The 15,744-nt window shown below is 46.5% G+C and overlaps 1 protein-coding gene and 1 long non-coding RNA gene across 2 annotated transcripts in view; one reads left to right on the top strand and one right to left on the bottom strand.

Moving 5' to 3' along the window:
- The window catches only part of LOC138156273 (uncharacterized), a 4,440-nt gene extending 4,150 nt beyond the window's left edge, over positions 1-290 (bottom strand). The window contains exon 1 of the long non-coding RNA XR_011167112.1: positions 177-290. This is a non-coding gene — a long non-coding RNA (uncharacterized lncRNA). The remainder of the gene's footprint in view (positions 1-176) is intronic.
- A 144-nt stretch (positions 291-434) lies between these two features.
- Positions 435-15,708, top strand: RFC5 (replication factor C subunit 5). The gene is given in 12 exon segments (XM_069081485.1): positions 435-593; positions 5,335-5,399; positions 5,640-5,689; positions 5,691-5,777; positions 6,884-6,963; positions 7,883-7,956; positions 9,476-9,635; positions 10,237-10,318; positions 11,642-11,771; positions 12,671-12,748; positions 14,621-14,675; positions 15,226-15,708. Coding segments are annotated over 12 exon segments (1,014 nt in total). The 5' UTR covers positions 435-537; the 3' UTR covers positions 15,323-15,708.
- Positions 15,709-15,744: the final 36 nt, after the last annotated feature.

Raw genomic sequence — 15,744 nt, 5'->3', positions numbered from 1 at the left:
CAGGAAGGAAGGAAGGAAGGAAGGAAGGAAGGAAGGAAGGAAGGAAGGGAGGGAGGGAGGGAGGGAGGGAGGAGGGATGCACATGGATTACTGTAATGTGGCATTAAAAGCAGCCTGTTCTCCATGAATCCATGCAGGCTCCTCGCCGTCACCACTTCCTTTTCCTCCATACTCACTGTCATTTCCCCAGACCTCACTCCTCCTTCCTATCAGACACACCGCCCAGCCTCCCTGGACCTGGCCACACCGCAGGAGCAGATGCTCGGTCCCCGCCCTTGCCTCTGACAGGCCCTGCCTGTCTGCGCCTGTGCAAGACGCGAGCCTCGCGGTTGCCTAGCAACCTACTCCAAGCCTTAGCAACCTAAATGGGCGGGGCGAACTCCCCGAGGGGGGCGTGGGGGAAGAGAAGGCAGCGGAAGGGCAGGCGCAGTGGCAGTGGCCAAGACTCGCGAGAGCCGGCGCGGCGCGCGCGAGCTGTGGCGGGAAAGGAGAGGCAGCTTTTGCTGCTTCCGCTCTGCGCTCTGGGTCCGCGCCGGCATGTCCCTCCCGGCCGTCCGACAGCAGCCCGCGGCCAAAAGCAGGAACCTGCCCTGGTAGGGGGCTGTGTCCGGGGCGGGGGCGGGGCAGGGGTCCCCCAGCCGCGGCTGGGACTGCGTCGTGGTGGGGAAGGGGTCGGTTCGGAGCCGGAGGCCTTGCAGTAAGACAGTTGGCCCAGAAAGAGACTTGTGGGGGCTTAGAGCCGGGGCGACCCCCGAGAGCACCGAGCAGTGAAAGTAACCGAGGGTCCTAGGTTTAGGGCCAGGGCGCTGTTGGACCCTCCCCTCCCTTGACACTTTGCACTGCAGGTTTTCAGGGCACCCCCCTCTCTGGCTGCTCCTTCTCTGCCTTGGACTTTGCTGGATCCTCCTTCAGATCACACCCTCTGTCCAGGACCCTCTTCCCTTCTCCTTGTATACCATCTCACTTGGGGCTCTCATCCGCCCCGGTGGATTTAATTATCATCTCTATGCTGATGATTCTCAGATCTACTTTTACTGCTCCAAACACCCTACTCACCTCCAATCCCATCTATCCAACTACATTTCAGACATCTGGCAGCGGATGTCCAGCAGATATCTTAAGCTCAATATGTCCAAAACAGAACTCGTTATTTTTTCCCCATTACCTCCTGCCTTCCCTGTGACTGTCAAGGGTACCACCATCCTCCCTGCCTCTCGGGTCCACAACCTAGAAGTCATCCTGGACGGTGCCCAGATCCAGTTTGGTGCTAAGGCCCATCAGCTTCATCTCTGCAGCATCTCTTGTGCATTTCACCTCTGCAGCATCTCTGGTCAGTTTCACCTCTGAAACATCTCTTGTCCATTTCACCTTTGCAGTGTCTCTGATCAGTTTCACTTCTCCAGCACCTTTCAAATACACCCCCTTCTATATCACTCTTATCTTTTGCTGTCACTGGTACAGACCCTTATCCGCTCACACCAGGACTATTGTAATTGTCTGTCTCTAGTCCTAGCCCCTTCTTGCCTATCCAGTCTTTTATCTCACTCCCCTCAACAGATCCGTGCATACTCAGATCCAGTGGCACTGACCCACCTTAGAAAGACACTCCCATCTCCTGACTGGGCATTTTACTTTTCTGTAAAATGAAAGGGTTAGACTATTCCAAATCCACTAAAAAACAAAGTTATAAGGGCACTGAGATTCTGTCTCACACCCAGAGAACTGGCCAAGATGATAACATCGTCAGTGTTGGAGGGTCTGCTGAAAGACAGACACTAATAAGAAACAATAAATAGGAAGAATTTGAAGGAACTTGGAAAGTTGTGTACTTGTGAGTGAAGTAAGCAGAACCAAAAAAGCTCAATGACTACATGTCCTACCAACTCCCAAGTCTGGTCAGCTTTACCTCCACTGCATGTTTTGTCTCTGCCTCTGCCCCCAATGCCTCTCACAGGATAAGTGCTGAAGCTTCCTCATCCCCCACCCCCACAGCTGCCAAAGCATCTATCCCACAGTGTCACACTCTTGCTCATGATGCTTCCAAGAGCCAATGCACACTCCTTTGATTGGCATTTTCAGACTTGGTACATTGCTATTCTCTTTGCCGTACAGTCAGACTGGCCCAAATGGCGCCCCTCACGCATGATCTTCCATCTCCCAACCTTTGAACTAGCTGTACCCAAGCCTATAGTGCATTCCTTCTTCACCTCCAACCTCAGAATCCCCAGCCTTCTTCAGAACTCAGCCAGGTGGCATCTCCTACTACAGATAGGGCCTTTCTTAATCTCCCACAAATACTGGTGCCTCCCCCCCCCTGAAATTACCATATGTTTATTTTATAGATATTTTTACATCAATTTATGTTTGCCATTATATCCCCTGATGGAAGCTTGGGGGCATGAACTGTCTATGTTTTTTTGGCTCTTTTGCCAGGTGTAGTTCCTGGTATTTAACAAGCTCTTAATACATGCAGAATGTAAACAGAACCCCCCCCCCCCCAAAAAAAACAACTGAATACTATTTAGTTATAATGATCAAATGTCACCTTGGAGAAGAGTTGAGAAAATACTTCTTCCCTTTGCAGAAGTGGAAGAGTCAGTATGGAATAATGCATGTGTGCATGCTGTATGTACATGATTAAGAATTCTGAAATTCCATTCTCTAGTCATATCCTGTCTCCCTAAACCTCTTCTTCATATTTCCCATGACCTCCACAGTGCACTTTCCCAGGCCATCACCCCTGCTCTGGCTACACTTTCCTACCCTTCCTAATTTTGATCTGCCTTCCTCTACTCTTGAATAACACTCTTGTCCTGTTGGAAGGAAGGGATGGCTTGTTAAGCTCCTCTGTGTGCCAGGCACTTTACAAATATCATGTCATTTAATCCTTACAACAACCCCAGGTTGGTAGGTACTATTATTATCTACATTTTACAATTAAAAAAAGAAAACCAAGGCAGACACAGATTAAATGACTTGTCCTGGTGTCTGAGGTGAGATTTGAACTCAGGTCTTCCTGAGCCCAGTCCTACCACTCTGTCCACTGAACCATCTAGCTGCCTCTTGCTGCTCCCGTCTTGCCAAACAGTAACCCTGAATCTTTCCTATGCTCTGCCTCCTGCCTTCCTTCCAGCATCCTGCTGAACAAACCAGGACAAAGTCCTATCCAGTCATGCTGGGTAAATGTATGTTCTGTAATCCCAATGGGATCCTCACTTCTGCAACTAGGCCATCATTTTACTCCCCGCTCCCCAGTCGATTCTCTCTCTCACTCCTCAGTGGCTTTTGCAAACCTTTTCTGTTCTCAAGCCCCCGATACTGCCTCCTCCTGAAGTCCTCGCAGCCATTTGCTGGGAGCTCCCTCTTCCCATCTCTGAATCCTTTCATATTCTCCCTCATTCTCTTATTTAATTCCTCCTTTCCTTCCCCTCCCCTCTGTTAAAGGGGACTGAGGTGCATTGGGGTGTTCAGGGAGGACTAGGCCTCTGGTGAGAGGGCTGCCCACCTCCCTTTAGTGTCTCCCCATCCCCCAGCTCTCACCTGTGACTTCAGGGTGCGGTAGCACGCACAGCAGTCACACCCCAGTAAAACTGTCTCAGCTAACTGAGTAAGCTGGGTTGAGGGTAACACAGGCCCCAAACCCGTTTGTGAGTGAGGGCGGTGTCTACTCCAAGCATATGCAGACTTTCCCCAGCAGGATGGGGAGATGAGAACAGTGTGTAAGCAGGTACTGTAAAGCACTTAAAGGTTGGTCAGACGTTGAAAACGCCCAGGTCACTGCTGCCTCCCAAGCCGTCTGCAGGCATCTTGGCTCCATCCTGCCTCTGGACAGAGAGTGAGGCTGACTTCGTGCAGCTCAGTCTGCCTGTGAGTCAGGACATCGCCCATTATGTCGCTGGTGCTCTTGGAGAATGAAGGACAAACAATATAAAAGGGAATCTGCTTCCTCCTCAGACAGCCTGTTCTCCTGTGGGATAGTTTGCAGTTTTCCCCATTGCTGGCGGCTCTGCCCTGATTCCTATGACAACAAACCAGGCCAATGACAAGGGTTCACAGTCCACATAGAGCAGGACTTGCTCTGTAACTAAAAGCTCAGCTTCCTCTGACTCAGAAGGAATCCTAGGCCTGAGAGAAATGTTGAGGACAGGAGAATACAGGTTTGGGGTAATAACACACAATACTTTATCCCAACTTGTGGCTTCCTTCAGTAATATGTCTCCCATCTCTGTCAGTGATAATAAGACTTTGGGTCACACAGCCACTTCGGCCTGTCCCCCAGGCTGTGGCAGTAGCCTCTGTTTCCAGTCTCCTTTCTCTGATCCATCTCTCACACAGCTGCCAAAATAATCTTCCTGAAGAATGATTCTGGCTGTGTCACTCTCCTGCTCTTGCCTCTAGGGTAAAGTAATAACACTTGGCTTGGAATTTAAGGTCCTACATCAGGGGAAATGTTCTGTGAAGTTTGGACTCCATCAGAGGGCCACACTTGAGGACCTAGAGGGCCACATGTGGCCTTGAGGCGGTGGGTGCCCCACCCCTGGCTACACGAGTTGGCCCCAGCCTGACTTCACCAAATTCTAGTCAGTTTGACGTGTGTGTAGCTTGCCAGACTTGGTGCTCTCTCTGTCACTGGTCTGTTATTCATTCATAGACTTCAGTCCCTCCTCCCCTCTGTGTTAACTCAGGTGCTGACTCCCCTCCCCCAAAGCCTTTCGTGACTATTAGTTCTCAGATCAACATGTCCGTAACTCTGCGTGTCTTTTCCCCTCCCATGTGAGAGTCCTCCTGATGCTTCAGATCACACAGTGGTCTTGCCCATCAGCTGTGAGTTCTATATGGATGAGTGAAGAGTTCTTGTCTTGGTAACCCTGGCACAGTACACCATACATAGGAATTTAATGAATATTTGTTAAATTGAATTCAGTTTGAGGAAATTAGTAATTGTGCTTCATCAAGAAAAGATTCAGGTACCTAGAGCTGGAAGGAGCTTCAGAAGGCATCTGTCTAAACACCTTATTGTACAGATGAGAAAATGGACCTAGAGAGGATAAGCCCAAGGTCTCGTGGGTAGTTGTGCCAGAGGTGGGGTTTGGAATGCAGCCATAGTGCTCATTGAACCACTTTGGCCCTGGCCCACCTTATCCTTGGGAGCAAACATGGTATGGATGCATACATGTCCAGGGCCTCACAAGCAATAGTTTGTGTTCCATAGATAATTTAGAATGTGTGAGGATTTTTAGTGGGAACACAATAGATTTTAAACTCTTGCTTATGCTAAAGTCTTTTTGCCTATATTTATATTGTAGTGTGTGTGTGTGTCAATTCTTATTCCAGGGTTGAAAAGTATCGACCACAGACGCTGAATGACCTAATCTCTCATCAGGATATCCTAAGTACCAGTAAGTGTCAATGTGTTTCAGAATCATAGATTTAGAGGTCATGAATAACCCTTATCCTCCCATTTGAAGGACCTAAATGGCCTGCGGTTAACCGTCTTTGCAGTTGTGGCATAACAATATTTTTTAGTGCTTTGTCATCTTAGAATATGCAGTAAGATTTCCACACCTGGGGAATGGGCTAAAGGAGCTGCTCATAGGCGATGTACAAAGTCTGATAATCCCTCTCTTCTCCATCTTCAGTCCAAAAATTTATCAGTGAAGATCGACTGCCACATCTGCTTCTCTATGGCCCCCCCCGGGACCGGCAAGACATCCACCATCTTGGCCTGTGCCAAACAACTCTACAAAGATAAAGAGTTCAACTCTATGGTCCTGGAGGTGAGCTCACTCTTACATAAAGCACCCCCCCAACCCCACCCCCCTGATGCAGTTTTGGGTTCAGAGGGGGGGGGGGGGGGGGGGGTGCTCCAACCGCTGTTAAAGTGGGGGCTCAGAGAGTCTGAAGGGCTTGGTCACAAAGCCTTGTAAGGGTCTACAGTGGGATTGAAACCCAAGTCTTTTTGACTCTTAAGTATAACAGGATTTCTGGCACTGTCTTCCATGTGGCTCTCGGTGTAGCTGTGGAATTAACCAAGATATTCAGTTTATGTTCAAGTCTCCAGTAACACAATTGCTTGTTTTATTTTGCTTTGAAAAGTAAGCCACCTGAAGGGACAGCTAGGTGGTGCAGTGGATAGAGCACTGGACCTGGAGTCAGGAGGACCTGAGTTCAAATCCAGCCTCAGATACTTAATAGCTGTGTGCCCCTGGGCAAGTTACTTAACCCCAATTGCCTCCAGAAAAAAAAGAAAAAGAGTGAAAGAAAAGTAAGCCACATGGACCCAATTAGTAGCCTGAGACCAAATTAATTGTGAGGCATTTCTAAGTTTACTTCTGGCTGTATTACTCAGGCCTTTGCCATATTGTTTGTCTTCCTTTCCTTGAAGCCAGTTACAGCCTCTCAAGAGTTTGACATTTGATGGGCTTTATACATTATGATATTCTGTTTAGTTGTTACATTTTATTATTTGTTTGGCCATTCAGAAATAGTGTCGATATTATGACTGTGCCAGTATTACCATTCTTCGCATTTTAAAGTGGTAAAAATTCTTCAGCTTATGAAAACATTCTCTGTAGTGTTGTTGCGCCTGCTTTGCTCTCCAGAATGACTAGGCAAATAATTGTTCTTTTAACTTAGATGAGTGTGCTTATCCTCTAAATGAGAATGATAGGAAACATAAGGTCAATTGTCATAGAGATACTGCCCAGTCATTGGCAGGGGTGCTTTTTAATTTATAGTGGCTTTTTTTCTTAGTATTCTAGAGCTGGAGAGTTCGATCCTGTTGAAATGAATTGAGGAAGGCTTTACTAAGGCCAGATGTTTGCATGCAATAGATACAGTCTTCTACTCACCATGTGATTCTGATGATCTTTTCTTCCTTTAGCTCAATGCTTCTGATGACCGAGGAATAGATATTGTACGGGGACCAATTCTGAGTTTTGCCAGCACAAGGACAATATTTAAGTAAGAACTGTTGGGTGCATTTTTTCCCAGAGGATTTTGAACAATGAAGAAAAATTCCAATTTATTACCCCTTTCCCATTTCTTTTACCATCTTACAAAGATAGAAAAACTTAGTAAAATTTGGTCAAGTAAAAGAAACATGATATCAAGGAGATGGGATGGTAGATAATAGACATGCAGTCCAAAAACATTTTGCAAAGCAAATTTTACACAACATGTAGAAATGTAATTCAGTCAAGGCCTGTACTAACATATTCTTGAAGAAATAATCACCTATGTTTTTATTGTTGACCATGGGTAGGTTGCATCTCCTACTGAGATATGGTTGATTTCTTTAAAATTAAGGGTGGGAAAAACTAGCTTAGCATGTTGTTTGGAAGGGCATAGAAGAAGGAAAAAAAGACCGAAGTATGTACAGTTTGAAAAAAAGAGGCTGCCCCATGGTATAAGGGGTCGTGATAGAAGTTATGTAAAAGGATGATGGTAGGACAAATGTGGAACATAGAAGAGTTGGGGAAGGTGGGAGGTCCTAGTGCAGGGGTGGGGCCTTAAGGCCACAGAGTCCCCAGTGCATAGCCAAGGGGAAAAGCCCCTTCTGGGAGGCTCCTGGGCAGTGGGGTTGGGGAGCTCCTGCAGCTGCCGATTTTACGTAATTATTCTTGCTAAGGAGGTGCCAATAGCAATTGGTTCTTTGCTGCTAAAGGACTGAAGATTCTGTGAGGGGCCTCCACATTTTTCTTCCCCCTGTGGCCACACCTGAGCCCAGTCTCCTCTCTGGTGGCAGGCTGCCTTTGTTTTACTGAAGCAGGCTTCGGCTTGTTTCCCACCCATTCCTTAGAGCTGGGGTTCCTTGCATGGCCAAGATGTGGAAGAAGATTGAAGAAATTTTTAAAAGCTTAATTTTTTTTTTTATAACCAGGAAAGGTTTTAAACTTGTGATATTGGATGAGGCAGATGCCATGACCCAGGATGCTCAGAATGCTTTGAGAAGAGGTGAGAAGAGCTAGTGTGTTCAACTCAGTTAAATGTTCTCTTATTTCTTAGTTGTTTTCCATTAACTAAATTCCCTGTTTCTTATGTGTTCTCCATTAATTGTACCCATGTATTTACCCATGGAATGAGAGTTCTGTCATGGTTGGCCACAGCAAGGTACCTAGGATCTGCCAGATATTAGTGAGAAATCCACACTTTTTCTGTTTATTTTCAATAGCAAGGTGATAGTGAAGTTTGAAAGGAGTCCTGCCAGTCGCTGAAGTTGGGGGTGCCCACAGTATTGGGGATTCATGCTTGACAAGGCAACTGTCTCCTTCAGCCTCTTTAGCTGGGTTCAATTTTGGTGCTGTTTGTATAAATTCCAGGAAGTCTTTTGTTAGGGGTGATGGATAATCCTTCATTCCTGAGCTTTTAGAATGATCTTTCTACTCCTGGGTTTCCAAGGTACAAAATAGCGACAGGGAATAATTCACAAGATGATTGGAGGAACTCTTAGAAAACTGAGATTTCTTCCTCACTGCCTGACAAATGGATGCTTTGGATGAGATGACCTTATCTCACTCTTCACAAAATTAATGAGCTGATTTCCTCCAAAAGAGTATTTATTAGCAGTCTGTCTCCCTTTTAAGATTCTAAAGTGTGAGAGATCTAGTCTTTTCAGAAGTTTCAGTGGGAGTGTGTAGATTGCAGTACAAGCTTATGAAGAGCCTAATTCCTCCTCAGCCTAGAATCTCCTCAAGCCTGAGAAGTTTTTGGCAGCTTTTCCTTGGCATCTGGCTGTGCAGTAACTTCCAGCCTGGGCAGATACCAAAGCCAGAACATCAAGCATATGAGCCTAGGATTGCAGGTCCTATAATCTAAGTCATGTCATCTGAGAACCCTTTTAGGGTTTCCCAGACCAGGCTGTCGCCCCCTGCTGTGGATCTCACTGTAAAATTTGCTGCCCATCTTCTCTCTGCTCTGACTTAGAATTTCATTTGGGGGGCATGGGACAGAGGGGCTGCATTATCACGACTGCAGAAATAGCATTGGCGATATCTTCACATAGGGTGAGTTTATCAGACTTCATGTTTCAGAAGAGACATGGTAGAATCAGTCAATAAGCATTCATTGAGGGACAAGCTCGAGGCTCAACTCTGGGAATCCAAAGACCAATGGGGAACAGTCTCTGTTCTCAAGGAGGTCCATAGTCTGCTCCTGGGGGAGAATGACCAAATGAAAACTGGTTACCGCTGACCTTGTCCTGTGAAGGTGGCGCCCATATGGCCCATCTGCCAGAAGCTTGTGCTCACGCCTGCACTTCTGCCTTCTTGCATTTAGCCTTGCCGTGCAATGGCTTCATCCCTTTCTGCATCCCTGTTTTCTTTCCTCCTTTGGATCCTTCTCATGATGTGGGAGTCCAGAGCCCTGGAGCCCTTAGAATATTAATCTTGATGTCTCTGTCCATCCTTAAATCATCTTGTCCTGAGGAGATTGGATAGAAAATTTATTTGTGTATGTTTTTAACCATTCTTTCCAGTGATTGAGAAGTTCACAGAGAATACCAGGTTTTGTCTCATCTGTAATTATCTGTCAAAGATCATCCCCGCCCTGCAGTCTCGGTGTACAAGGTTCCGATTTGGCCCCTTGACTCCTGAGCTGATGGTTCCCCGCCTGGAGCACGTTGTACAAGAAGAGAAGTGAGTCTGGGGAAGGGTTGGAAGGAAGTAGAGGGAGTGAGCCTGGTGCTTCCACCGGCTGCCTTCTTCCTTGGATGCCCTTCTGATTTCCTCATCCTCTCCTTTTGTCATTAGAGGCTGCATGTGGCTAGGTCTATGTCCTTTCCTCTGCAGACTTCTCTAGATCTTCATGACTAGAAGGGAAGTTTCTGAGAAGCCATGTGCCTAGAACGTGTGTTCATCTCAGCTCTGCCACCTCAGGCCAGTAGCTCAACCTCTGGGCCTCAGATTCCTCAACCGGAATGAGGGGCTTGAACTGAAAAAGTTCTCATATCCCTTTTAGCTTGAGATCTGTGACATTATGATGTCCAGAGACCATCATCTGACTGGTCTTGTCCAACAGAGGAATGGATCCAGCCAGTGCCTGGTGCTGAACGTATGGTCTTTGTAGACTGACTGGGTTGTTAGTACTTAAGCAGGCCTGAGACTAGAAAAGTCAGCAGTGTTTCTCAGTCAGGCCTGGAGACTACATTTGGGGATCCTAAAATCTACCTTTCTCCCTTTGGGGGGAGCATTTGCTCTATAATGGGAACCTTAAATCTTGGTTGCTTCTTTCTTGTAGTGTTGACATAAGCGAAGACGGAATGAAAGCGCTGGTCACCCTTTCCAGTGGTGATATGCGAAGGGCCCTGAATATTTTACAGGTATGGTTGGACTTTGAGCCTCATTCTAAACATTGCCCTGGAATGAGTTCCCCAGGAAGGGAAGAGGCAGCAGCAAAGCTCGTCCATGAGATCAGGAACCTCCAGCAAGAAATGACAGCTGAGGCTTCCCCTGAAGTGTGAGGGAGGAGCTCCTTGGAAGCCAAGCCCCCAAAGGGCTGCCCTGGGCCCGTGGCGCCCACTGGACTCCTCTGTGTCCCTTAGTCTTACGGCTGTACCAGCCGGATAAAGATTTTCCACTCGGTGTCCCACAGGCAGATATCACAGATGCAGCCTCTTCTCCTCCAAACCTGCTTGTCCTCCCAGGATCAGCCGCGTCCCTCAGGCCTGAGGCCCCAGTGTCACCTTCGGCTCTTCCACCATACAGCTGGTTAGGAAGTCCCCTCCTTTGTGCTCATACAGCCTCCCCTGGTTCAGGCCCATGTGGCCCTGAATCTGCCTCATTCCCATAGCTTCCTAGCTGATCTCTCCATCTCTAGTCTCCAAATCACCCATCACGGAGTTGCCAAGATGCTCTTCAGGTACAAAGCTGGTCAAGTCATTCAGAGACTCAGAGATTTCAAACTGGAAAGGACCTTAGCGGCCACTGATTCCAAATCCCTCATGTTGTAGATGAAGGATCTGAGGCCCAGAGAGGTTAAGAGCCTGCGCAGAGGCCCACAGCATGAGGCAGCACTTGAGCCCAGGCCTTTCTGCCTCTCTCCATTGCTCCATGCTCCCACTTAAATTCCTTACTCAAGACTTCTGTGGCTCCACGTTATCCACAGGAGAGGTTCTTAATGTGGGCTTGCTCCATCCCTCTCTGTCCCTTACATCCAAAGCCACTTCCTCCAGGAAGCCTTCCTGACCCATCTTGTGGGCAAGGTCACCCCTGGGGTAGCCTACCACTCTGCCCCTCCCTGATAAACTGATAATGCAACACCCCCAGGACATGGACAGACTCCAGGGGGCAGGGAGGGGGACTTTGGGATATAGTCCGTGAACCTGGGTGAAAAAAAATTATTTTCTCTAACCTCTAACAGAGAATTTAGCATTTCCTTCGATTATGATTTTTTTCAAATATTATGCTGCCAAAACCATGAGAAGCCAAGTGTGCTCTCCAATTAGGGGTGATGTAAGAGTCCCATTTCCAGTAGGAAGTGCTCTCCCATGGTGTCAGGTCTTGGGGGAGCAGAGTTCGGCCTGGATCCCAAGATCCCTGGATCTTAGCGAGCCCCTGACTGGGTGGCCCAGCAGATTCCTCTTGACCCGTCTGCAGTGTGATGCCTGTTGTGGTCACTCTCTGGTTCTCCTCCTCCTGGGCAGAGCACCAACATGGCCTTTGGGAAGGTGACCGAGGAGACAGTGTACACCTGCACAGGACACCCACTCAAGTCTGACATCGCCAACATTCTTGATTGGATGCTGAACCAGGACTTTACCACGGCATACAGGAGTATCCTTTGCTGAGCTCACCTGGGAGGCTCCGTAGAGGCCACCGCAGGTTTATCCTCTTTAGAATTTCACACCACATTAAAGCCTTGTAGGTTCCAGGTCACAGCTTTCCCCAGCTGAAATGGAATGGGGAATGAGGGGCAGTGTTGATTGGGAGTGCATTGGCTGTACAGAGGTTTGTCAGTGTCCCAAGGCTACAAATGGAGCAGACATGGTATTTCTCTAGCATCATTAGAGTAGACAAGTATATTCGGAAACTTCTTAGACAGTTTTGTTCTGTCCAGGAAAGTAATAAGGGAACTGTTCTTTTTGGGAAGCTCATTAAATGAGATCAAGATGTTTTCAATAGTATGGGCTTCCAAAGAACAAACAGGAGAAGTTACCTCCCTCAGCTTCTTTGAAAGGGGTCAGCTAGGTGTCATAGAGGTCAGGGCACTGGCCCTGGAGTCCAAATCCAGCCTCAGACACTTGACACCCAGTAGCTTTGTGACCCTGGGCAAGTCACTTAACCCTGGTTGCCTCACCAAAAAAAGGTGGGGAAGGGGGGAATATGACTGGGTGGGGAACACTACATGATGTGTCAGACTGGTTCAGTGTTGCCTAGCTTTGCTGAACATTTTTCTTCTTTTTTATTATAAAGGATTGCTTTCTGGGAGCAGGAGAGGGATATATTAAAAAATGTAGGTGATGTAAAAAAAAAAGATAGCAATACACATTTTTTAAAATCAGTAATAACAGGGGCCTAGCTGCTTGTCTTGAAATGTAAGCAAATTAAAGGAAGAAAAACCCGCTGTAAAAGTCAAGGTGTGCAGTCTGGGGGTAGTTTCCATAATCACCGTATGTTAAACATCATTTGTGGCAGTTCTGGTCCTTTTTCCCTTGACCAAGTCTCATTTCCAGATATCATGGAACTGAAAACCCTGAAGGGCTTGGCATTGCACGATATTCTGACAGAGATACACTTATTTGTACATCGAGGTAACTTGGGTACTTTCTTTGCAAACCACATTGTAGAAAAAGCAGGGGGCATCGAGGTGGCACAGTGGAGAGAGCACCTGGCTTGGAGTCAGGAAGCCTCATCTTTATAGGGGGCGGCTAGGTGGCGCAGTGAGTAAAGCGCTGGCCCCGGAGTCAGGAGGTCCCGAGTTCGGTTCCGGCCTCAGACACTTAACACCCACACCCACACACAAAAAACTAGCCATGTAACCTTGGGCAAGTTACTTAACCCCAACTGCCCTCCAAAAAAATGCAAAAAAAAAAAAAAAAAGCAGGAAGGGGAACATGGCTCTTTCTGGGGAGATGGGGGGAAATGTCAAAAGCATTACTCTGATACCATAGCTAGGAATGCAGTCTGAAGAATAGAGTTCATCCAGGGAAACTTTTGTCCAGAAGAGTTGGGGGAAGGAGAGCAGCAGAGTCGGGTGTGTCAAACACTGAGATCTTTCTAGAAATACATTCAAGCCAGAAGAGAAGAAGATGCTATAGCATCCTCATCTAAACTGAAACTCTCTTTAAGTAAAAACATTTTATTGGAAATTCCACAGTGATCTATTAGTCCTTCCCCTTTAGGTCAGCATTTCTGGAATTTGCTCTAAATACCAAGAAACTCAATACCAGCCACTATTCCCTCTTCCCTTACTGGGAGGTAACTGTCAGCAGAGTGATGTGGCAGGCCATCAGTCAGTTCTTTCCAGGCCTCCTCGATGCTGAAGACCATGTGACCTTACGCCAAAGAGGCACAGATCTCCCCTTCTGAATCCCCTTGTCTCCTGCCCAGGAATGGCCATCACCCATTCATTTCGTTGTAGAAGTTCTGAAAGTGTGATCACGGCTGTTTTCTTTGTAAGTCCTTGTATCACACTCAGGGCAAAAAACAGAATTCCTGGTCAAACCAAGAGTTTTCTTGTGGGTTTTGTCTCGGGGGGTTTTGATGCCGATTTTAAAAAGCATCCAGGACAGTGAGGACTTGCTTGGCTCTCTGATGGCTAACTCGCATTCCTCTTGTTTGTGGGCTGACCACGAGGACTCACAGAAGACGCTGACCTGCAACTATTTGAATTCTCGTCTTCTGATGAGATACTCTGGCAGTATTTTTCACTGCAATGCAACCTTTATTCAACTTCAGTGGTTAACATGCACAGAGCTTTCTAAGCCTCAACCTTTTTTCCCTGTCAGGTATTGGGTTTCTTGTTGCATTTAGAACTGATAAATTCTGATGTAGACAGAAGAGCCTAATGTAAAGACAATGTTAACCTATGAAATTTCCCTGGGCTTGTATTTCACCTATACCAAGTTTGTAGTATTGCTGGACTGATCTTTTTTGTCTGCCGCTATTGAGGGTCACAAACACAGAATTGGAAAGCTGGTAAGGGACTTTAGAGGTCAGTCATGTAGACCAGGGGTATCAAATAATCAGAAATGGAGCCAGTAAACCATACTGAAGGATCCTTAGGAAAGTATAATGATTTAGAAAACCACCAGTTAACATTATCTTTGTTTTAAGGTAATTTTTTTAACTTGGTGAAATATTTCCCAACTACATTTTAATCTGATTCAAGCCCAGTGTCTGTTGGACATTTATGATGGAGACCAAACCAGCTTTCTAAAATGAGAATAAAGGTCTGTCTGGAAGAAAATGGTTTCACCACTTGATACTCAGGTGCCTAGGCAGTTTTGTGTACACTGGAGATTCTGTTGGCTCAGTGAGGATTTAGGTGAAACTGTGTCAGTTTGACTGTCCATTAGGAGCACCCATATTGTAATTCTGGCTTCATTTAGATAAATTAGGGCAGCCCCCTAAGGGTGGAGAGTGGCTCACTCCTTTGCTTCATTCTTTCTTTCTCCATCCAGTTGACTTTCCACCTCCAGTTAGAATACATTTGCTGATCAAAATGGCGGACATTGAGTGAGTATCCACATAATCCGTCTAAATTTGATTTATTTGTATTGCTTTGGTTTTTGTTTTTTTCTAAGGTCACTTTACCTATACTGTAGTGTGGGTACTGGTTTTTACTCAGGTTTCTGGCTGGATTCCTGTAATAGCAAAGCACTTAGAAGGGGCCATAATGTACCAGCATTCAGCATTGCCAAAATACACTATATCACCATCTCCTTGACCAGTGTTCCCATTTGAAATTCCTGGTTCCATACTGAATACATAAAATGCTTTTGCTGCCTGGGAGGTGGGGTGGAGGAAGCTGTAACTTTGTTTTGAAACTATGCTGATTATCTTTTTACAGTTTAGTAAGAGCAGCTAAAAAGTAGAATTCAGACAGCTGTTAGTTGCTTTTTGCTCTGCTCAGTGGCTCACGATGCAGACATTTAATGACACTGTCTTGGTGGGGAGGGGCATAGCTTCCAGGCCACAAGGTAGAATTTTTATCCATTGTTTCCCTGCTTCTTTTGCTCCTGTCAGGATCTCTAATAGGCTCTTGCCTAATGTTGGTTTGTTGTAGACACAGACTTGCTGTTGGCACAAGTGAGAAGATTCAGCTAAGTTCACTCATTGCTGCTTTTCAAGTCACCAGAGATTTAATTGTAGCAGAAGCCTGAACAAAACAATTTCCAAGCCCCCAGCAATGATTAGAAAACAAGACTCCTAATTCTCCAACTCATGGGGAAGAGTAGTGGCCCCAGAGCTAGAAATGGACAAGAAGTCCTGGAAATGTTGACTTTCCCCATCTGGGTAACAAGGTACTCAAATTGAGGACATTTGGATGTTCCATAAGTCTTTTTTGTGGTCTGATTGTAGCATGCCCAGCTTAGCAAAGGCCTCTTTGCCCTCCCAGGGCTCTGGTCAAGGGAGAAGAGTCCTCAACTGTGCCCCCATCTGGAGTTGTCCCAGAGAATAATGTTTGTTTCTCAAGTGTAATTTGTGATAATATCTTTACTTATTGTTATTGGGTTTATGGTTGAAAATAAATTTTGTCCTTTTCTAAGACTGACCTTTAGTATATGACCAACAAAGGACAGGC

The sequence above is a fragment of the Petaurus breviceps genome, unplaced genomic scaffold (genome assembly GCF_028583685.1).
Source record: "Petaurus breviceps papuanus isolate PSGF00001 unplaced genomic scaffold, PetGlider_PUasm1.0 99, whole genome shotgun sequence".
In the NCBI taxonomy this organism is placed as follows: Eukaryota; Metazoa; Chordata; class Mammalia; order Diprotodontia; family Petauridae; genus Petaurus; species Petaurus breviceps.
The sequence above is the reverse complement of the archived record's forward strand: the minus strand, read 5'-3'. Positions and strand labels throughout refer to the sequence as shown.